Source organism: Mustela erminea, chromosome 10, assembly GCF_009829155.1.
Source record: "Mustela erminea isolate mMusErm1 chromosome 10, mMusErm1.Pri, whole genome shotgun sequence".
NCBI lineage: Eukaryota > Metazoa > Chordata > Mammalia > Carnivora > Mustelidae > Mustela > Mustela erminea.
This window is the reverse complement of record NC_045623.1, coordinates 54,921,034-54,945,559: the sequence shown is the minus strand read 5'-3', so window position 1 is coordinate 54,945,559 and position 24,526 is coordinate 54,921,034. Positions and strand designations below refer to the sequence as shown.

Genomic DNA, 24,526 nt, shown 5'->3' with positions numbered 1-24,526 from the left:
CAGGGGCGTCGGTGGCGCAACTTCGCCGGCCGGTGTTAGGGGCCAAGAGAGGAGCTGCTGCTTCCTCTTCTTGCGAAGTTTCTTCCCTCCCTCGCCGAGATGCTGTTGCGCCCTTCCGCGTAACCCCCACCCGTTTGCTCCTGACATCCAGTCTGTTAAATGGGGAAAACGTAAGGCAGAACGGCCTTTAACTCTCGTTTTCCCGATGGTGCTAAGATTTGCGTGGAGAAATAAACCTGGCCTTTCGCAGGCCGGTCTTTAGGTTGGGGGAGTCTCTCTATATCTCCGAACAGCTCATTCCTCCTCAGGGTAGAACATTCTTTCTTCACATTTCAGAAGAGTTACTTTCTACCTTTCTCTTTCTTCACTTTCCAGGCATTTCTCCCCACCCCCCTTCATATTAAGACTATCTGTTATTGTTTTTCTCTTCTAATTTTTTTCCCCTTGTAGAAGATTTCTTTTTCTCTTTTTCCAGTAAACGGGTCACCAAAGCCCCCTTTTCTCGGTGGTAATTGTTTTACGTCTTTGGTCTTCAAATCGTGGCGAACAACCACTCTTAATGATTGTTTCGAACTTAGTGTTGTGCCACTGGAGATTTAAATTTTTTTTCTGATTTAAACCACATATTTGATTTTTTTCTAATACTTTCCCCCCGCTTACCGTCAGAAGAATTCCGTTATTCTTCACCCCCTGGAGTTCAAGAAGTGATAGTATTTGGGGTTTTAAGTCTTCTTTGAGTCAGAGCCTCACTAAATGTTACGGCATTTCCTTGTATGAATTACCATTTTCATGGTCTCGGAGACACCCCAAAACAGATTCAGGAATAGGTTTTTGTTTTTGTTTTTGTTTTTTAACCATCCGGCCCTCAATTTTTGTGTTCCTTATTTGCTAAATGAAGTCAGTGGTGAGTTAGTTGGTAATACCATATTATCTCCTTCTTAAGCCTTGGGATAGGAAACCGTGTAGATTATGGGAAAATATTAATTTTTGACGCTTCTTATGTACCTGTTGAGTAGAAGGTCCTTAAAGTTAGCTGTTTTGTGCAGATGCTTTTAGGGGTGCTCCTGCTTTCCCTATGGAAACTGACTTTATATTAATGTAGTGGAGTATTTGCTATTAAAGGAGCAAATTTCACTATAGCAGGACTCTTTGCTGCCAGTAATTTTTTTAAAACATTTTAATACTTTTGATTTAAAACTAAATTTAGATCTTAGGTTTATTTCCATTTCTTTTGTTCTTTGTGGTTAAAGAATTGTATTTCAAGGCATATAGATTGGAGAAAACATAGTACTTTGTATTTCACTTAAATGTGAATGGATTCATTCAACTGGGCTGAAACAATTTTAGTCCTGGTAAGATTTTAAGTGTTTCTTTTTTTCACATGTAAGAGAGGGAAGGGGGTCATATGTGGCTGAATTTATCTACATTTTGTCAAATAGTTTTCAGTGGATTTCCTTTTCAGTGAATGCCTATTAAATAAGCAACAGTGTGATAGGTAATAAGGTTTCTTCCCTGGTGGCTGCTCACAATGGTTTGAGCTTTAAGTTCTGTAGTCATATTTTAAGACAACCTATTAGAGAAGGAAAATAACTTAGTTTGCAAATACAGTAAGATTAGGTTTTTTAAGAAACTTCACCCATAAATTTAACTGTTCGCACACTGAATACTTAATATGTAAGTAGTAGTATATTAATATTTTTCTTGTTTTAGAAGTTAAAGATGATTGCATTAATATGAGAGGAAAAACAATATTTTTAGCCAGTAATTATTTACTAATATTTTCAAGGATATGTTTTAGTTCTCTAAACTAAACTTGGAGAATGGAACGCTCATGTTCAGTCGGAACGCATGGATAGTTCAATTTCGAGAAGAGAAGACCTTTAAAAGAAAAAAAAAAAAAAAGAAGAAGAAGAGAAAACCTGAGCTTTGTTTTCAGTGCATTTATTTAGTAACCTAAAATCTTAAAGAAAAAAAAAATTGTCCTTTATAACTCCAGTGGTTTTATTTTTAGTGAATTTGGAGGAAGAACGGGGGATCCTTCTTCATCTATGTCCCACAAAAAAATCTAAAGCAAGTGAAAAGTAAAATTAATTTGTATTTTTCTGATCTCAATATTTTAGTAATTAGGATGATTTTAGAGACTAGTCATTTTAAAAAATTAGGTGGGGAAATGCTTGGTGTATAGAGTTCTATTGTGTGAGCTCTCAGGAGATTTGTTCTTTATGATGCCAGTATAAGGTATGTGGTAAAATAAATCAAATGTCTCTTGTACTTTTGGTTAAGTAGACTTGAACATTGAAGCTAACTGGTGAAATGACAGAAAATGCAAAGCAACAATATACATTTATTTGTTAAATCTTAGGGGAAAACAGGTTATTGAGGAAATATGTCTCTGGAGAAAAATGTAGATATTATGTTTCTGGGTTTTTTTTTATTGTTGTTATTTTTTCCATAGGAGAATGACCCTGACCTTGTTTTTCCCAAGAAATGTTTAATTCCTGAATACAAATTGATTTAGATGTAAATAAAATATACTACTTTTTCATATTTGATCTGATCATCTTAGGCAGTAGGAAGTATATATTTAATGGTTCCTCAAATTGTGATAACATTTAAAACATATTTAATGTGCCTAAAAGAAATGGTACATACTCCCTTTCTTAATAGTTTTTGGTACTATTTCTCATTACTTATCCCTTAGAATTATTTATTAACCTTCTAAAAGGAGGTTCTCCTAGTCACACTTAAATTACAGGGTAGTTGCAGTTTTACAGCGGCAATAAGAAAGAAAGCGTAAGAGGAAGAAATCGTTGATCCTTTGGGTTTTGTAAGGAATGTGGTGTAGGGACCTTTGGGAATGAACAATTTGTCTGTTATTTCAGAGTTTGTAAACACAGAAGGGACTTTTCTTTTCCGGGGGGGGGGGGGGGCAGCCACAGCATAGTGCAAGACCTATCTTTTCATCTCTGCTGTATTGTTACATAAAGAGAAAAAAATTTAATGAACTTCTTTTCTGTATTTTAAGTATTTAAAATTTTTCAGAAATGATGTACATAATCTGTTTATTCACTATTACATCCATTTGTTTATTTCTCTTGAAAACAGATTGCTTAGTGGTTTTTAGTGTATTTGAATTTAATTTTTTAAGGAAATAGGATCATCTTGACCGCTCTTCTTGATAGTGTTAATTTCAGTTGTAAGCAAAACTTGTTTCTCTGCAATGAATTTAGGCCTTAAATAATTCTCTGTAGTGGTAGTGAATTTTTTTAATATTTATACTTCAGTGTATTAGGATTTATCCAGAGTAATTAAGAACACCAATGTATGAGAATCTAATAAAGTTAATTCAGAAGGAGTGATAAAGTGCTTGGTAAGGTAGGAAAGGTTAGCTGGAGGAGATACAGAAGTGGATTACTTTTAGAGACTTTTTGTACAGAAGACTAATCAGTTTCTCAAATCAGAAATAAAACACTGCCCCCCCAAAAAAAAACAAAAAAAAAGAAAGAAAACACTGCCATTGAAGCAAGAAGCTTAATAGTAAAAGCAGAAAAGTAATCACATATATAGAAATTTCTTGCTTGAGTCCCTGTATATTCCAAAAGATTCACAAATCTTTTCAAAATTCATTGCAGTGATTAAACTGTTAAAGTACTGGTCATCACTGGGGACCCATTCTCTTTGACTTATTCTATGGCTTTTAAGAATGACTTAAAATTATGTTTGTGTAGATAGGAAATTCATAAAATAGCACCCTTCAGAAAGCTTTTTGCAAGTAGAGATCATTTTTTCCCAAAAGTCCTAGATAAAAAAAAAAAAAAATGAGAAGAGGCTATTAAACATATCCCATCCCTTTAGCTAAGTATTCCTTAGTAGTAATATGTCTTTTGAGGAAATCATATTAAAAGTAAAGAACTTAGATCTCAGAGGAAATTGAACTAGAAGAAGTCTAATTCTTTCTATCTTAGGGAAAATGAAACTGAGCAGAGTTAATGCAGTTTGTCCTAGGTTGTACATTTAGGCTGTGGTACAATTAAGAGTGGGGCCTAGACTTTAGAATTCCTAGTGTTTAATAATAGCAATTCATCCTATGAATTATTATTACTGTAGTTAGTTTGCTAGTTTTACCACCAAGATTTTCTTAATCTTTTTTATGGCCCAGAATTCCTCAGGGTTTGAAATAAGCGACTTAGTTTTATATGGAGGAAGAGAAATGGTGAGCACGGTTCCCCAGTCTTCTCCACCTGGAGAAGGGCCTCTAACTCCTTTCTGGTTTCTATCCCCGTAACTGTGAGAATCTCTGATTTAGTGTCTAAATTACTAAGTAAATGATGATAACAAAGAAATGGTGATGGAATTGGTTTGAGGGGAGAAATTAGTTCAGACAGTTATTTTCATTGAAAATAGCTTTTGATTACCTGGACTATAGGAATCTAATGATTACTTCATGCTTTTACTACTTTATTTTTTTTAATGATGGTAATATTCTAGATTACCGTGTTCTAGAAAAATACAGAAGAGAAACATTTGAACAAATCTGAGGCATTGAATTTGTTACAGCTATTAGCAACTTGAACAGCTAAGTCATATATATGGGTGAAGGTACAGAAGTTAACAATTTCATTTTTTAATTTGATTTAGCCTACTCATACTTTGTGTGACTGTCTAGTGTTATGTTTTCCATCTCAGATATTTATGTATGCACCTAAAAGAAAACTAGGTTATTTTTCTAAATTACATACTTGTTTAAAAAAAAAAAGTGGCAAGTATTAAGTTTTCTTAAAAATCGCAAGTAGAGGAAGAAAATAAAAATAGCTAATAATAGCCAATAATTCCACAGGACAATCTCCACTGACTTTCTTTAAAAAACAAAATGGTAATGCTAACAAGTGGCTAGAAAATTCCAACAGTGTAGAAAGGTATACAATGAAAAAACAACAACAACAACAAAAAAAACAAAACCAAACCCTTCTCTCCCCTACCTGTTTCCTAGAGGTAATTACTATTAATAGATTCTTGTATATACTTTTGGAGAAAAAAGTTTTCATGTGTATTCCAGTCCAGTTTACCCCTCTTCTATACTTTTTTTTTCATTTCTAATATATGCATAAGTAAATATGTATATATGGTTTTTATATCTTTTTCTCATTCACCACAGATTTTTGTCTCATTCTTTTTAGTGGATTAATGTGTTTAACTATTTGGAAGACTTGTATTTCATTTCTAACTAATTAAATGATAGACATTAAAATTTTTTTCCAGCCTTTTGCTATAAACCACTTTATGGTAATGACTTATAGATAGATCTTCGTATGCTTTTTTAGGCATATCAGTAAGGTAATTTTATATTAGCAAAATAATCACTAGAATGGGTAAACAAACTCATTTTTCTACTGATAATGTGTAAGTGCATTTTATTTTTATCATATTTATTTATTTATTTATTTATTTATTTATTTATTTATTTTTAAAGAGCCGAAGGCAGAGGCCCAACCTACTGAGCCACCCTGGCGCCCCGTTTTTATTTTTTTAAAGATTTTATTCATTTATTTGAGAAAGAGTGGGGGAGAGTTTGAGAGGGGAGTGGGTCAGAGGGAAAAGCAGATTCCCCACTGAGCTGGGAGCCCAATGTGGAACTTAATCCTGGGACTCCAGGACCATGACCTGAGCCAAAGGCAGTTGCTTAACATACTGAGCCACCCAGGCACCAAGTATGAGTGCATTTTAAATACATTTTAATCTCCAATGAAAAAATCTTTACTACTTGAATTTTATAGTTTGTGCTTTTTCTAAAATAGTTACTGTTATAAGTGAATACCTGCTTAACAGCTTTAGTTTTATTTTTCCCCTCCTTCCCCCTTTCAGTTTACTGTGTCATTAATGGTAGATGTTTCAGGTTTTTCTGGAGAATATTGTTAGAGATACCAGTTTCTTACAAGACATAAATAATAGTTTGACATGACAGATGACAACTTGCAGTCACATTTTAAATATGCTTTGAACAGATGAAAACCATTTTAAAAAGAAAGAGAAATTAACAGGGAGGAAGGAGAGAGGTAAAGAGAAAACATTTTTAATATATTTGTTTCCTTGGAAGATATGGAAGCAATCAGGTCCTAGATTTCAGTTCCACCTTCAACACCTACCATGGAAGCTTGATAAGTCACTATCTCTCCTTGGGTTTGCTAATCTATAAAATAAGTAGGCAGAGCAGATGTTATTGCCAGGTATATAGTTATGATCAAGTAACTTATTCATTTGAAAAAATGTAGTACTGTATCATTGTAAGCTGGTTCTGCTCTTCTCTTAAATACCTAAATAAAAAGTGTTCTCATTTTATACTGAAATTTCCTGTATTATGATACTAAATTCTTATTTTGAAAAATAATTGTTTTGTCTGTTAGCTGGGCAAAGGTAATGTTTATAGTATAAACTGTTTTCAAATGCCAGGTTTCTAGAAGTTTTATTTTTAATTTAATTGAATAGAATTAACTTTCAAGAAACTAATCACTCTCATGCTCCCCAGACTGAAATAATGGAATTTTATTTTGCACATAGAACACTAAAATACATGTCTAGAGGCAAACAATCCCACTTCCCCTCCCCCATCCTAATCTAGGTATACATCAGTCAAACACAGTTCTTGAAACTTTCCAGTATTTCTGACGTAAAATGACTAATGCTGTCTTTGAATAATGGGTGTTCCACTTTATGTCAGCTAAGCTTACAAATGCCACTGGTCCTGTAAACATTGGTATCTTAATTACTGGAGAATATTCGGGATCTTTTTCAGAATTTATTAAAGTGATAGATAACTTTACCCATAGAACAACAGTCATTATGGTACTGGCATTTAGTGCTGTTTGAGGCCTTTTACAAACTATAAACACCATTCATCATCCAGTATCTTCATTATTGCCAATATCTAACATCTGTGAAAATGTGCCTTTTATTCTTCTATAGGATAATGTTTCTAATCAGGAACTCCTTTTTTATAAGACTGTTAAGTGGAATAATTATTAGAGTGCTTTTTAAAAAAAAAAAAAACATAAATGTTCAAAGAGCCATTTCTTTTAAACTCCTAATTTGAAAGAAATGCTGGTTTTTCTTGTGTCTGCCCTGTAAATCATTTTGAAAGTTTACTAAAAAGGAAAAACAGCCCTCTGAGGCTACTTGGGGATGGCAAACCTGGGACCAGATGAAGATAATCATTATTGCTGTAGCCTTGGGCAGAGATTGTTCTTAAACTTGGGAAATAAAGTAAAATTGCATGACATAAAAGTGGATTAACACTTGAAAATATTGATTTGCTCTGTAATAATTTGTGTGGTGGTTAAATCCATTTTGAGCTGGAAATACGTAGCTCTGCCCAAAAGATATTAAGCAACCTAGAAACCCTTTTTATAGTTACATTACTCTATCATCCTGCTCTCCAGCTTTCTATTGGAGGAATAGAATTAAAAAGTAGCACTGTTTGGACTCTATTGTGGCAAAGTAACTTTTAAGTAAAAGTAGTGGTATGACACTTGAAAATATATAATACTGAATACTGTTAGTCTTCTATTAAAATTAGTTGATGTTATAGTCCAGAATCATTTTAAGCATTAGAAGGAAAAAGAAATAGGACCCTTGGAAAAGTGTGCTTCAAAAGAATCTAAGTTATCACGTACAATCTAGAATGTCATACTTAGTACAATAGCATAATAAAGACACTTTTCAAAATGGAGTTTTAATACCTCATAAGAAATTTGTCTAAGATGCCTACTTTTGAAAAATTAGGCACTTTCCTCATTTTATTTTGTTTTTCTTGGCTCTCTGCCCTCTAGCAGAAAGAGGGAAAATACTGATCTTCCTCGACTCGTGATGGGGTTATGTCCTGATAAGCCTGTCATAAGTTCAAAGTATCATTAAGGGGGTACCTGGGTGACTCGGTTAAGTCTCTGCCTTCAGCTCAGGTCATGATCCCATGGTTCTGGGATTGAGCCCCACATTGGGTTCTCTGCTCAGCGGGGAGGCTGCTTCCCCTTCTCTCTCTGCCTGCCTCTCTGCCTGCTTGCTTGTGATCGATCTCTCTGTCAAATAAATAAAATCTTAAAAAAGTATTAAGTCAAAATTCATTTAATGTACCTAACATACTGAATGAACGTCTTAGCTTAGGCTAGCGTATCTCAAACATGCTCAGAATACTTATATTAGCCTACAGTTGGGTAGAATCCTCTAACACAAAGCCTATTTTATAATAAAATGTTAAATATCTCATGTAATTTATTGAATACTAGACTGAAAGCAAACAACAGAAAGGTGTGTGGGTACACAATGGTTATAAATGTATTGGTTGTTGTTTACCCTCGTAATCGCATGCCTGACTGGGAGCTGCAGCTTGCTGCCAGTGTCCAGCATCACAAGATAGTATCATACCACATATTGCTAGCCCAGCAAAAGATCAAAATTTGAAGTTGTTTCTACTGAACACGTATTGCTTTTGCACTGTGGTAAAGTCGAAAAACCGTTAAGTTGAGCCATCAATGTTGGAAACTGTATTAGAATAACCCTACCTTTTTGCCAGTGCTTTTGGCCTTCTAGCATCTCTGACTTTTAATGGGCATGAAGTAGCTCTGAATGAATAGGAAAGGTTTTAATTATGAAGGTTTTAAGGTTTTTTAAAGGTTTTAATTTAATTATGTCACTTGAAGCATATTTAGTTTTTTGTTATTTATGGAAGTGTGTTTGTAGATGATTTGTTTGTAGTTGTGAATTAGCTAAATTTAGATAAAATAGAGCCATGAATTGTCAAGTGGTGATACTACTAAAATAAATTGCTAGTTACCTATTTTATCTTTAAATTTTCTGAATGCTTACAGTTAAATATATGAGGAGTAGAATGCTACGGTAGAAGCAGCGTTGTAACTGGAAATGTTGGTAATTTTTCCGTCAGATAACCTCTCTAGACTTCAGCTTGAAGCTTACTAATTCTGTAATGACTTAAAAATATGTTGTCTGTGAGTAAAGTTAACCTAGTGTACTGTTAGTGCTCAGTAACATTTTACTTTTCCCTTTGCTTTCTAAAAATATAACTTAAAATAATGTCTTAAAAGTGTTTTGGCCTCCCTTCTCCCACACTTTAAGCCAGAGACCAGTTTCATAGCAAACCTTGTGTATAATTTCCTCTGTCTTCATTGGAGAAAATATTTTAGAAAGTTCCAAGATCTCAAATCAGATCTCTTAAACTATGAGATGTTATGAGACCCATATTTGCCTTCAAAATCTGAATCAATTCCTTATCGTCTTTGTTTCTAGATTCAGGAGTATTTGAAATTTTTCTCTATGTTTAAATAAACATAATGTCAGAAAAAGGATTATGTGGAAGGTTTTAATTTTTCTTGGACAATTCAGACATTAGAACTTACTGTGGTTTTTGGTATCATGCTTGTCATTGAATAATTCTGTAAATTTTGTAAAAATCTACTACATAAAGATGATCATTTTTCTTCTTTTCTTCCCCTCCCCCAGCCATCTGTTGAGTCTTCAAGTCCAGGTAAGTATTTTCTATATTTTCTGTAATCTCTATTTGACTAACATTTGTCCTATGAGTTATAAAAAGGCTTAGAAGAGTTAGACTATCATCTGACTTGCTTTTCTTCTGAATGCTTCTTTTCTCTGGGGAAAAAGAAATGGATGAAATATTTGACTGCCCATGAAAGTACAGGTGAGGCTGCTGTGAGTTCAACCTCGTGACTATTTGTGGGTTCATTTTTTTATGAATTACTATGTGTGTTTCTTACAGGTTTTAATTGCTATTTGATTTCAAGTATATATGAAGTGTATTTTTTCAAAAGGAGTCACTACTTAGAAATACTTACTTGTGGAGGAAAGTCAAAAGTATTTGAGAAAAAAATTAATGCGTTTAATGAGGGAGAAAGTAAAACAAGAACATTTAAAAATGAATATTTAAAGTTGAATTAAGGTTATGTTTAGATTCAAACCGTATAGTGTTGGAGTTTCGTGTTCTCTTACAAATACGGTACAGATTCACTTTTTCTTAACTTAGAGGTTGCAAACATGTGATACTTGAACCATATCTGGGCCACAAATGTTTTTTGTGTGGCCAGTTGCAGTGATCTTAAAAATTAGGATGTTTTGAGGTACCTGGGTGGCTCAGTGGGTTTAGCCTCTGCCTTCAGCTCAGATCACGGTTTCAGGGTCCTGGGATTGAGCTCCGCATCGGGCTCTCTGTTCAGCGGGGAGCCTGCTTCCCCGCCCTCTTTCTGCCTACCTCTCTGCCTACTTGTGGTGTCTGTCTGCCAAATAAATAAAATCTTAAAAAAAAAAATTAGGATGTTTTATATAAAATCAGTATTTAGGCTTCTCACAGTTAGAGGTTCTGGCACTACTGAGTATAACATACCTGTGTATCAACAATTGGTTGGAGCTAAAGAGCACTCAGGAAAGAGTCCAGTCTTTGCCTCAGTGTGCAGGGACTTCAAGAGAAAGGACTGCCTTCTGTAATGTAGTACGTGAATTAAGGAACAGCTCAATATAGCATAAGAGTCAGAAAGGGAGTTCTCTGAGACATGGTAATGTTTTATTTGAAAACATAGATATTAAATATTTAGATACGATATATTACTGAATTTTCCAGATTATTGAAGCAATCTTCCTATGTTTTAAGTTTTGGAAAGAATGTTTGTAAAAATGGTTAATATATGCCATTTTTAATGGTTTGGGGTCCTTTTCATGAACACAACTCACTGTACTCTGTGTAGTACAATGAATTAAGTAGGAGCTAGAGTAGAATATCTCTAGATCCCTTCTGAATGACTAGTGTGCTCAATTGACTGTGAGTTTTGTCATATTTATTTCAACTGCAGATGTCTTCTTTTTCTAATGTGCTTGGAAATAAAGTATATTATTTCTGAAACTCAAGGATTTTTTTTTTTTAACTTCCTAGTTTATAAATATGTTCAGGATGGTTGAGGTTGGAAGTAATCTGACCTCAGATAAATAGTAGATTATTGTATCTTCTTTAGGACATGGAATTGTTCCCAATATTTTTTTTTTCTTTCAACACAGATATCTTTTCATTGAAAAAATAGATTCTAGTTGTTTTTGTTAATGTTGTCATACTGCAAGTAGACTGAGTTTTAGATATATATATTTTTGAAGATTTTATTTATTTGACAGAGAAAGAAAGAGGGATCATAAGTAGGCAGAGTGGCAGGGAGAGGGAGAAGAAGGCCCTCTGCTAAGCAGAGTCCAATGTTGGGGCTCAGTCCCAGGACCCTGTGATCGTGACCTGAGCTGAAGGCAGATAACTTAACTGACTGAGCCACCCAGTCCCCCCTAGATATTTTTCTATGGATTTTTGAGACATTCATCAGGTAATATTTAGGCACAAAAAAAGTAATTACTTCAAAAGTGATATTAATAAATAGTTTTCTCATTTTCCCCTTGCATTTGAATCAGCTTAGGCTGAACTGGAATAGTGGAACTTGAAGAATACAACTATCATTGATGGCCTTTACTACCTGCTGAATGCTAGTTTTTTTTTTTTTTATTTTCCAGAGTAAGGATTTTGAAGTATTGTTTATAATATCAGGCTTCTGCCCAGAGGGAATATATATTGCTCTTATAAGTAATACTGATTGTAGGCAATTAACAAAAGTTGGTGGGAAAAGAGTAGGAATAGAGGCTTCTGTGTAAAAAAATTTTTGGTCCACTGATAAAAGGCAGTGGCCTTTGTAACATCTGTACTTTGGAGTTGATGGTACTAATAATAGTCACATGACCCAGGCTCAATGGTTTGTCTGTAGACTTTACCAGTGTAAACCTGTGGAGGCACAATACAAGGTTTTACCTGTAAGACTAGTAACCATTAGAGGGGGTAAAGATTTAGGGAAGGGAAGGAAATAATATTATTTAATAAGTGCACATGATATAAACAATTTATTTTTTGAATCTTTGAAAAGATATAAGGTAACTTTTAGTAATTTCATAGTAAGATGTAATTTTATGACCAAACTGATCTTTGCCTTAACTCTAAAGAAAAATATTTATTTACACAAAGCACCAGATTCCCTCCCTCTAATGATTTATTTAGGGATTTTTACCTCTAGGAGACAGCCTAACAATAGGTCTAATAACAGAAAGGAATAGAATGGTTAATTGGTTTCAACAAGGTAAAAAAAGTCGGATAAAACCAAGAAGTCAGGTTAAGGCAAGAAAAGAAGTGAAATTGAAAGTAGGAAACAGTGTGGTGTATATGCAGAGAAAGAATTGGAGTGAGAAGGGGAAAAGGTTTACTACCCTTTGTTATTTCATGTAGTGAGAGGGTGAGATGGTAAAGCTTTAAATATAATAGGCTTTGCAAATGACAACAAAATGGGAGACTTTAGTCAGTAATAGAATACTAATAACTTGATGCTGTGTATTCATGTGAGTTTTGTTTTGTTTTTTAGTTAGTGAAAATGCATAAGTAGTTAGGAATTAAGCATAATTAGATTTTTGCAGTATTTGCGTTCATAGGGAATTGTATTATGATTAGGATATTAGTACATTCAGGGTGGTGGTGTGAGGTGGTCTTAGGATCTTTCTCCATATAAAGGAGAAGAAAAATACAACATCACTTGTAGGAATACATGATTATTGACTAAGCGTCCTGGAAGATTGCTGGGTGAACTAAAAAGTTCTGGGAGTATTTTTCATTAAAAGCTCAAGAAGAGGGGATAATGTTTGGGACAAAACTGCAACTAAATTAGGGGTTCTCAAACTGCTCTCTTACAAAACTCTTGTTTCAGTGAGTACCAGTCCCTCAGCTGGTACTAAGATGCCCTAATAAAATTATGCCTGGCTTTTCTTAATCCAAAGAAACTGATAGTATATGTGATGTGAAATAGATTTTTATTTTTTAATAGATTTTTATTTATTTATTTGACAGAGGGAGACACAGTGAGAAAGGGAACACAAGCGAGCAGGGAGCCTGATGCGGGACTCGATCCCAGGATCCTGGGATCATGACCTGGGCCAAAGGCAGATGCTTAATGACCGAGCCACCTAATTGCCCCTGTATTTTTATTTTTAAGTCATTCTAAAACTTGGATAGTTTTTTTTAACTCATTTGTGTTATAAGGTGGTACCTGATTTAGAAATTATGTATTTAGTTATTTTATATTTAATACCAGTATTGTGTTCTTCAAAGAATAGAAAGACTTCTGAGTGTTTCACCACCTGACCTGGCTTAGTAAAAATAGGTTCTCTTCAAGGCCCCTGGGTGGCTCAGTTAGTTAAGCATCTGGGCCTTGATCTCAGCTCAAATCTTGATCTCCAGGTTGTGAGTTCAAGCTCCATGTTGGGCTCCATGCTGGGTGTAAAGCCTACTTAAATTAATTTTTTTCTTTTTCTTTTTCTTTTCTTCTTCTTCTTCTTAAGAAAAATCAGTTCTCTTCAAGTATTCTTTGAGGCAAGATACCTACTGTCTCTGAGGCTGGGGCTTTGTAGGAAGCTTGAAGTATAATAAAAGCAGAGACAGTGGAATTAGCAGAACCAGGATTTAAATTCCATCCTTGCCACCCCATTGGCTCTATGGGTTTGAACATGCTGCTTAAACTGTCTGAGCCTCAAGTTTTTGTTTTTGCTCATAGGATTGTTTGAAGATTAAATAAGATATAATGTATGTATGTTTAATGTATATAATGTATGTAGCAAAGATTAAATAAGATATAATGAGTATGGCGTGCTTGAGCCATAATATTAGGCACACAATAAGCTCTCAAAAAATGGTTTTTACACTGAAAATTGAGGAAGATGACAAGACCCCTGAGCCTTGGGCACCCCTTTATCCCTAATAGTCTGTTTTTCAAAAAATCAACCTTTGACTCTGTTTTACTTACTGGTTCTCTTAATGGACTGAAGGAAGAGTATATTGGTATTATATATTCTAATTAATGATATAACCTTTATTAACTTTATTTTAAAAATTGCTAATTGATTTTTTAAATGTTAAATAACTTATTTATTAGTAAAAAAAAAAAAATGCTTTTGCAAACTTAAGTCCAGGTTTGGCAATAGCCAAATGTGGGAATAGTTTATAGAATGATTGTGCCGAACACTTGCAGTCTAAAATTACAGGCTTGACCCTACTGAGTACAACAGTATTCCCCAGCCACATGCTAAAAATAGATGAGCTTACACATCAGTGCCTATTGGAGTATTTTTAATGACTTTTATAAGAGTTCTGTATGCAGTTTTTAATAAATTTTGCTTTTATATTCTGTATCAGAATTATTTTCTGAAGTAAAATAAGTTTAAAACAGCTACCTATATGTTAAAATACATTTTCATGGAAGAACTAATAAAATAATATTTGAGTGCAGCTGTATTTTCATCAGACTATTTATTCATATGACTTTGTATTTCACATGACTTTGTATTCTCATGGGCCATAAGGGTTCATGCTCACTGGGTTTATTAAATATCAAATGATTAAGAATTGTGATTTTTCCCGCAAGAATGATCTTTCTATTTTTGATATGACCCTTTATTCTTTGCAACTGAAATTTCATGGTTAGATGACAGTACTCTTTTTAAAAGCTGTGTATACTTTTTTAAAAGCTATACTCTCCTCCCATCCTTCATCCTAGTTGTAAGTTTAACTGTGAATATATAGAGGTGAAACGGATAAAAAGTAATCCCTTAGAGACGAGAATTTTTTGGGGTGTTGGTGATGTGTGTAAGGGCAAGAATTTTAGAAAACAAATAATACTCAATGGGCATAGCTTTTCCCTGATACTTTTATTTGACTTGTATCCAGCTTCATATAGCGTACACATTAAGTTAATATTAATAACATTTAATTTGGTTTACCACACTTTTTAAAATATTCTTTACCAGGAGGTTCAGCAACATCAGATGACCATGAATTTGATCCATCAGCTGACATGCTGGTTCATGATTTTGATGATGAACGAACATTAGAAGAGGAAGAAATGATGGAAGGAGAAACAAACTTCAGTTCTGAAATAGAGGATCTTGCAAGGGTAAATAACACTAAGAGCTAGAGAATGTAGTAGTCATGGGTTTTTTGGGGGGAGAGAGGAAATACTTGAAATTTTGGTTCTCTGTGTTTGTTTTAGGTGAAAAGTGGTATTGTATATAATTGATACTGAAAATTTTTGTGGTCATAGGTGTGATATTTAAAGTTTGAAATGTAAGGCATTTTTTAAAAAGAAATAACTATTTGGAATAGAATTCAAATAGTTACTTTAATAAAACATCACAGGTGTCCAGTAAAAAATGGGCTATATAGGGGGTGCTTGGGTGGCACCCAATATGGAGGCTGGTTTAACTGTTTTTCAAATGTACTCTCAAAATTCACAGTTTTTGAATGGCACAATTGTAGTGGTGTGTTTAGGAGAAGAGGGATCAGGATCAGTGATCTCTTTATGTATTTATCCTTATTTTTTAAAATTACATTATAATAATGTTATACTTAATATTTACTTTGAAGTGCTAGACACATACCCGAACTAGGAAATAAAGATTAAAATGTGAGAGATGGAGTATTTTTTGAAGTATACAAACAAGAATGGTATTGAATGAAAAGAAATGCCAGTGTGGGGATTATAAAGTTCCGTGCCGCATCCCTTTATAGTTTATCTTATAGTGAAACCCCAACCCCAGGAGGTTGGTTACCTCAGAACTGTTTCTGTGGTCTAAACTGGATGTAGTCCCCTGGACCATCCTGGCTGAAAATTAGTCTCTTTCCTTCTTCCTCTCTTCCTTCATAAGCATTTATTGATAAATCATTTGTGGTACAAAATATGAGAAGAGTACTGTGTCCATCAACGAAATGGCCCTTCAGTAGCTATTATCTGCTGTCACCTGCAGTCATTTCTAAATGACTAATCAGATATGAGGGAGAGGGACCCATTTCTCTCCCAGCAGATGGACACCTCTCCAACCATAAAATAATACTGAGTTATTTGGTAACATTACTGTATTGTTTTGAAGTTAAAGGACAGATTTAACTTCATATAAAATGTCTTTTAAAAAGTCCATTTTTTTAACCTCCAGCTAGCCTCCCTTTAGGTTATGCAGACAGGATTGCTCCTGTTTTTGTTATAGTGCTTAGTGAACTTACTTCTTAAAGAAAGCATCGTATGCAAGTATAGTCACATTCTTGTGTTTTTATTCATTTTGTACTATGTCCATATCTTCCTTTATATTTCTTACAGTCTGTCAACGCAGTACATTTTATTTCATATTCTGTCAGGTTGAGGTACACTTAACCTAAGGTCAGGTTTCAAGGAAGACGGTATATAGCATATAGATGTAAAGATATTGTAAAGCATTTAGTCACACTGCCTGGTCAAAAGTCAGCTGCAAGTTTGTGACTTTGGACAAATTATTTAACATCTTAAAGCTTCAGTTTTATTATATAAAAATTTAGTACAGTGTCCTACATGGTAATCACTCAATAAATCCTAGTAGTTATATCATTTATAAAATTCTCAAAGAAATTTATAACACCCAAACTGTGAACATCTATTCTACTTGACCCATAATTTTCTCTTTCACTTTGTTACCCTCATTTCTATACTCTTAACCATTGGTAATAAGACACTGCTACTTTAGGGCACTGGGTGGCTCAGTTGGTTGAGTCTGCCTTCGGCTCTGGTCATAATCCCCACATCCTGGGATTGATCCTACATCAGGTTCTCTATTCAATGGGGTATCTGCTTCTCCCTCTGCCTCTGCCTCTCCCCCTGCTTAACCTCTCTCTCTCAAATAAATAAATAAAATAAAATAAAATTGCTACTTTATTGTGATGTTTTAGTTTAACTTGAGGAAAGCCCCCTTACTTAATACCATGTAGAACAGACTTTAACGATACAAGTTAATGAGAGATTACCCAGAACAGGTGTACTGACAGTCCCTAATATACCAGTATATTGTCAGCCATGTTTTATTTAGCTTTTAGTCTTTTCTCAGAGGGAAATGACAAGGAACATTTGTTTTATAGGGTATCATTACCCGTTACATCAGAATATTTGGGGACAAATAGAAATCCATCTTGAACTAACTTAGGCAAAATGAGGAATTTAAGGCTCATGTAATTTTATTAAGGGCAGGAGGATATCTAGGCCTTAAGGACTCAAGTGCCATCAGAAGATATTTTCTGTTTCTGCCGATCTACATGGTGGCATCCTTTTTCAGACCAACTGTCTTTATATGCTTTCAGTTTCCAGGTCTCCCAAGATGTACTGCTTTAGATAGTCTTATGTTTCTTTAGCTGCCACTGGTACAGATTTGGAAACAAACTATGACCAGGCTTGGGTCATGTGCCCATTCCAAACCTGTGGCCAGGGAATGCAGTGATTCCAATTGGATCAGATGTTATATAGTTTAGAAGGTGAGCTTTCAATCAAAATACGTGTTTGGAAAGAAGGAAGCATTTCCTGGAAGAAGATGAATATAGAAGTTGAAAGAAAAAGGACGGGAGGGACGGGGGTGGGGCAGACAACAATGAATTACCCTTACAAAATACTTGTTAAATCTTACGTACTTCGTTAGTGCATAGTAGGGATATAATAAATGCTACTTGAATTTGAAACTGAGGATTCCTTGGCAAAATTGAGTTTGGTTTTTACTGTAGTTGTTACTGCAAGATCTTTGCTTTATACTTTACATCAAGTAAGATATTTTTCATAGTAATGTAAAACTCTGTTGTATTCCTCAGTGGGTCTTGATTGTTGCTTACAAACTTGTTGCATTCTTACTTGATATTAGGTGACAGAGGTTAAGTTAAAAGTTAATAACCTAAGCAAAAGCATAAAAGTTCTATATATTCTTTGTTTTTAAAATTAAGCAGGTATTTTCTTGATGGAGTGGGCAAGAAGGTATTTTCTTGATGGAGTGGGCAAGGAGATTTTGTTTACATGTGATAGAGTGCACCTAAAATTAACTTTGAAGTTTATTAGAACTTTATTAGAGCTTTATTGTTTTTAACTTTGGGTTTTTTTTGTTGTTTTGTTTTTTGTGTGTTTTTTTTCAGTGTTGTTGTTTTTATATTTTTTTAGAACTTTTTTTAGAAGTCCTATGAATGTGCATCTGTATTTAGTTTAAGTTCTAATTATACTACACATGAATGATAGCAGGGGATTCCATCCTACCTCTGTCTCTAAATCTTTCCTTGCCAAAGTCCATCTTGAACATTTTGTAATGTGTATAATTTTCCTTAAGCCCTTCCAGTGCTAGTAACTGCTCAGCAGTTACTCTCAAATGGAATCAAAAGTAGAGTATAACACTTCCTACTAGAAAATACTTACCTACTAGAGAAAGTAGGTAAAAATACCAAGTCCAGCCTTTTTTAGTTTCTACAGATACCTTCTGCTCTAATCACAGTAACCCAGCTATTCATTTTTGTTTCTATACTTGTGCAGTAGTCATTTGCTCTGACTTAAGTGACTTTTCTGTATCTGCCAGTTCTGTTACTATTTCTTGCTGTTCAGTCAGATCTCCTCCATATGTACTGTGATCAGCCACTTTGACTCTCCTCTGTTCTCTGCTTAGCCAACATTAGAAGTGTTGTTAAATTTTCTTTGAGAAATGAATTGTTTTAAGTGAGTAACGTTTCTTTCTTTTTCTTTTCTTTTTTTTTTTTTTTGAAAGAGAACTTTTTATTGCTTTCATGTACAGAAATCTCAAAATTTAGTTGGTTTGATGTCCAGTTCTTTAGCCTTTGTCTTCTCCAGCTTGGTGGTATAAACCACCAACTTTGCACCCAGGATGTTGCCTCCCCAGTGAGGGCGGATATCATCATATTTATCACTGTAATTGGTCCTGATAACTTTCAGTGGCTTAGCCAGAGCTCATTTGTCTTCTGAGTTAATCTGTGCGAAGGCGATAGTGGTGCAGGTCTTCTTGTGGACCCGATGGCTCAGCCTGGCCTTCACCTTGATAATACAGTAGGGAACCCCCATTTTACAACACAGGGCAGGGAGGAAGATAGCCAGCCCAGTGGGATCCACAGCATGTGCAGTTACTACCAGCTGAGCCTTCCTGTTTTACACTAAGGTGGTGAGAATATTAACTCCTGCTGGGGGCACAGGTGACCTCTTAATAGGGACATCCCCTTTGCCAGCAGCTTTCTTCTCAGCCAGGGCCAACAATCTCTGCTTTTGTGTGTTTGGTGAGTATTTGTGAGCCAGCTTAAACAGTTGAATAGCTGTTTGGTGGTCCAGAGCCTGGGTCCACTGGTTAATCCCAGGAGGCAGTTTCAGATGCTTATGGAGAATAGCTCTATCCTGCTGCAGTTAGATGTCACTGTGGGCCATTTCACAAAGCAGGTGGGGTCCCTTTTGGGCTGGATATCCTGTCTAATACCAGAAGTCTTGTGCCTTTTCTCAAATGGGATTGACTACCTTCTTGGCTTCCTGCTTCCTCATGACAGCAGGAGCTGGGGCCACCTTCTTCCCCTTAGTCATCTTTCTTTAGCCATCTTGCATGGCTAGAGGAGATCTAAAGTAAGTCATTCTTCTTAAATACTTACCTAGGAGGGAAAAATATTGACCTAACCATGAATATGAGGCCTTCCATATTCCCAAAAGTGATATAAAAAAAAAAAATTCTTTCCATGCAGTTAGTATGTCACCTATCCTTTGGACACATAACTGAGCTAGGTGTCAGGTGTTAGCGATAAACTTTATTAAAGATAATGATCAAGCTTTATTACCTCCCAATGGAAAGGAAATTTGCAGGTCACTTATACTGTGAGATACGTGGTTCTCAAGGTAGTCCCATACCAAGAGCATCAGTATGGCCCGGCTCGTAGAAAATATGTAGATACTCAGCCCCCACCTCTGCCCTACTATAGTAGAAACTTTGGGGTGGGGGCCAGGACTCTGTTTTGCTAAGCCCTCAAGGTGATTCTATTGCCCTTGAATATGACAGACCAAAGGTAGAGAGCCTGAGAACATTTGATTAATAATATACCTATTCCCCATGATCTTTTGAAATATCATCATTTAACTCACTTGTAAAAATTAGAGGTAATAGCAACCTATATTAAGGAGGGTTTTTTTTTTTTTTTAAGATTTTATTTATTTGAGAGAGAGTGAGGGAGAACATGAGAGGAGAATAAGGGGAAGAGGGAGGAGCCCCAGGACTCTAGGATCATGACCTGAGCTGAAGGCAAATGCCCAAGCAACTGAGCCATCCAGGCACCCCATTAAGGAAGTTTTAAAGATGAGATAAATATGAAGTTCTTGTGAATTTTTCAAGTCCATGTAAGTGTTAGTTGCAGACTTATGCTGAAGGTTTTCTTTGGTTTGGTCCTTATTCATATCAGTGACTTCCATGGCTCTTGTTCATAGTAGTAACCGCCATTGTTAAACCTTCTAATCTGTGTGCAGAGTGGATTCATGGGAAATACGAGCTGGCATTAGGTCTAGGTATCATAAAAAAGTCTATGTCAGGGCAAGAAGTTTCCTTCTGCTTAGTTTTCTTATTTATAAAGAAAGGTAGTAAATACTCCCACTGGTACTTTTAAAGATTTGTTGAGATTGCATAATATTCTTACTCTACTTTTGTTGAAAAAAGAGAGAGATTAAGATAGTGGGATCAAAGTACTTGCCACAAATGCCTGGCACATAGAAGACACTTTATGGCGGCTCTTTGTTATCATTGTATATGCAGCCAGCCTTTTCTTTTTCTTTCTCTTATCCCACTTTTGTGATCTTAAAGTTCTGTTTTAGTTTTTTAAATCCTGATTTTCTAATTCCAGATTTCTGTCTCCTGTACCAGCTCCTTGGTACATGGACCGGATATCTGCATGGACTAGATTCTTGAACACCTCAAGCACTGTTTGTGTTATTGCACTTTGAGAAACACAATAGGAGATAGCAGTTAAATATGTCAGCTAGTCATTGATCTGGAATGGTAGTACCTTACCTGATACAGTTACCACCTTTCAGGTTGTGGCTGCTGTAAGTCATCAGTCAGGGCTCTCAGAATTGACTTCTCTTTTGGAAACAGATTCACAAACTGATTTATAACTAGAATATCCATTTACAATGTGAAATACAAGTGTTAAACAGCATTTTCTTCCTGCCTCTTTCTATAAGAAATTGCAAATTGTAAGTATCATTTGCTTCTTATACTTGAATTTTGAGTGATAGGAGTTAACTCTGTGGTCTAAGTGTTTAGTGTCGTCAGGTTATATCATCCAGTCTCATGTATCCGTCTGTACTAGAACAATGTTTTTAACACATGGGCGACTTACTTCTGTCTCTGAATAATGCTACAAGACTGCTGGAGAAATACAAAACATGTCTTGTCTCGTGATTGCCCTTTTTGTATGTTCTAAACTGCATGTTAAATTTTTCTCAGAGAGAGGTGGCGTAGAGGGTTGTGGAAAGAGGGCATACATGAATATATGTAGCACATTCAGATGATTTGGACTAAATTTTCTTTTTAGAGTCAGAATGCTCCCCCGATTTCTCTGATACTTTATCATCACTTGACTACTAATTAGAGTGAATACCTTCTATAGAAAACTTGACTCATTTCATTACATATGGATATTTCTTCATTTCATCCTCGGAGGGTATATTTTTTATGGAGTTAGGGTGATCCCTGGCTGAAGCAGTAGGATGTACTGATGAGTATGGGCTTTTGGAATAAGACTTGAAATCTGGCTCTGCTACTTGTAACTTGTATGATCTGGGGAGAGATTGCTTAATCTCAGAGCCTCAGTTTCCTCATCTGTGAGATGGAGGTCATATAATAGTTTTGTAAAATACATAGCAAAGATTGCATTACAGGATTTTATATGTAATTTTAGGTAACCCTAGAAAAGAACGTATGGCTAATAGACTCCAGTGTTAATCGTATGTACCATTACTGTTTTCTTTTAATGTGTTTGGATTGGGTTGTGAATTTTACCTCCTTTTCTGAGTTTGTTAACTTAGTTTCCAGTCTCTTTTCTAATTGTTTTTTCCCACTCCCGAATTATGTATGGTGCTCTTAAAGTGTGAGCATCTATACGTAGTGTTAACTGCCAGTGTACATTCACTGAATTGATTCCACAGAACAGTTCTAAAACAATGTCACTTCCTTATTATGCTTAAAGGTTTTGTTGTTAGCAGTGAGAATTGGTTTAGTCTCTTCTAGAAATTCTTGGAAGATTAGGATTTTCCTGGGTTTCAGAATTGTTTCATTCACCTTTTATGATTTGAAAATTCTTGATACAGTTCTAAGAGTATTCTCTATGGAATGAAGTTGTGAATTACAGGAATATGAAATATTCACTTATTCAGTAATTAACTTTTTATTTGGTCTTTTTAGGAAGGAGACATGCCAATTCATGAACTTCTCAGTCTTTATGGTTATGATAGTACTATTCGACTACCTGAAGAAGATGAGGAGGAAGAAGAAGAGGAAGAAGAAGGTGAAGATGATGAAGATGCTGATAATGATGATAATAGTGGCTGTAGTGGGGAAAATAAGGTAAGGTTATATGCATTTATTAAGATCGTAGTCTTTATTCTTATTTAAAAAGTAGTAATTTATTAATGTTGGAAGTCCCCTATAATCTACCCTGAAAAGCAATAGTTTCATCTGTGTCATTCCAGATTTCTTTTCAGTGCTTCTTCTAAACAAATTTGTACCAACGCAAAAAAAAAACAAAAAACCACTGTTGTTTTAAAAGGCTAATTGGTAGTTCTATATTCAATTTTCTTACTTTGTTTTGAAATAATTTAGATTTCTTGAGAGGTTCAAAAATAACGTAGAGTTCCTATGTACTCTTCAGCCAACTTTCCCAGTTTACATCTCATGTAATCATGGTGTATTTATCAAAAATACAAATTGATACTGGTGCTATACTATTAATTAAACTATAGACAATTCAGATTTCGCCAGTTTTTCTACTCATGTCCTTTTTTCTGTTCCAGGTTCCAATCCAGAATACTATCCTACATTTAGTGTTTTTACTTTAGTCTTCTAGTTGTATTTGGAATACTCTAATCTTTCATCTGCAGTAATTTTCCTTACATCTTAAATTTAATTTATTATTCACAGGAAGAGAATATAAAGGACTCATCAGGTCAAGAGGATGAAACTCAGTCTTCCAATGATGATCCATCACAATCTGTTGCTTCTCAAGATGCCCAAGAAATAATCCGCCCACGTCGATGTAAATATTTCGATACAAGTAAGAATCATTGGTTTCAGTTGTTTGGATAATTTTTACTATTTAATGTATGATGTAAAATGCCAGTTGTTTTTCACTCACCTGTTTGAATTCATTTACTCTGAAATCTGGCTAAACAGTAAATGGGTTTTGTTCTAGGTTATTCACTTAGCAGTGCTAGAGCCCCATTGTCCCTGAGTAGATTGCAGAGATTGTTGTGTCACTTTACTACTTGATTTTGAATGTGTTCTTTTTTTCTTAGTCTTTTCTGTTTCTTTCTTTCTTTTTTTCTTAACCATATATTCCCATATTTACTTTGGGGTGGAGACTTGACATCAGAATGAGGCAAAATTGAGTCCCCAATGTCAGGAGGTTATTTTAAGACAAGGAGAAGAGGCTATAGGTATGCTTTGAGAGCTGGTATAACCTGGATAGGGTCTTAGGCTCATTCTCTCAGGTAAGGAATCCAGGGCCTTGCTTGTACATAGGCTGCAACCATATCAGTTGTCCTTGAGTCCAGACTTCTGCAGATACAGCTAGTGTTTGTTAGCAGGGTCTGGTAAGGCTGTGGGGAGCTCTGTAAGCAAGGTGTCAGACCAGCATTTCCAAAGGGTTTTATTGGCTCCATAAAATTGACCTGAGTTTTTTAAAGCTGTCTGATGATATCTAAGCCTATGCGTATGTCTCTTAAGGATGACATTCCAGGGCCACCTGGTTGGCTGTCGGTAAAGAGCATGACTCTTGAACTCAGGGTTGTGAGTTCAAGCCCCATGTTGGGTGGAGATTACTTAAATAAAATCCATGTCCAGTAAACCGTCCATCAATTTGTTCCCCACTGGCAGGCTCCTGTGGGAAAAAATGTGTTTTTTGTTGTTGTTTTTTTTTTTTAACCCCCAACACTTCCTTAGATTTAATTTGTCTCATAATTATCATTATTTTTCCTAGTCATTTCCTTAGTTTTCATTTTCTACTTTCTTTGCCTCTTAGCCTTTTTTAGCTATTTCATAAGCATTGCTTTCTCTAATCAGTGGCCCCCAGTTCTCAAGAACTGCTTTCCTCTTGAGGTGAGAGTATGTCATACACAGAAAGAATGCTGCTAAATTTACTACAGTTGTGATCTAGTCAGAGATGTGCAGTAGTTGAAACAACATTTAATGTATGTATCTTGAATATTTGCATGCTTTATCTGCTCCATGGTATTTCATTCTAAGCAGGAATCATTATTCTGGATGACTGCTCTTTGATAAGAAAAAGGCAACCATTAGTGTTACTGGTTTAAACTTGAGGTCTGAATTTCTGTGGTTTAAAAGAAAAAAACACTTGAAGAGCAATAACCTCTCA

General features: G+C 35.1%; 1 protein-coding gene and 1 pseudogene across 14 annotated transcripts in view; one reads left to right on the top strand and one right to left on the bottom strand.

The window, feature by feature from the left end:
* The window catches only part of MIER1 (MIER1 transcriptional regulator), a 58,421-nt gene that overhangs the window by 5,871 nt on the left and 28,024 nt on the right, over positions 1 to 24,526 (top strand). For 8 of the 14 annotated variants that reach the window (XR_004276217.1, XR_004276218.1, XM_032302473.1 and 5 more), the window contains 5 exons: positions 9,508 to 9,532; positions 9,667 to 9,703; positions 14,884 to 15,029; positions 22,339 to 22,500; positions 23,074 to 23,206. Coding sequence is in view for 12 of the 14 variants with exons in the window: in XM_032302473.1 (XP_032158364.1) it covers positions 9,508 to 9,532; positions 9,667 to 9,703; positions 14,884 to 15,029; positions 22,339 to 22,500; positions 23,074 to 23,206 (503 nt within the window). In the remaining 2 variants the exon portion in view is untranslated. The remainder of the gene's footprint in view (positions 1 to 9,507; positions 9,533 to 9,666; positions 9,704 to 14,883; positions 15,030 to 22,338; positions 22,501 to 23,073; positions 23,207 to 24,526) is intronic. The other 6 variants (XM_032302482.1, XM_032302472.1, XM_032302477.1 and 3 more) reach the window with 1 other exon arrangement.
* On the bottom strand, positions 18,304 to 19,987 carry LOC116567431 (annotated as a pseudogene).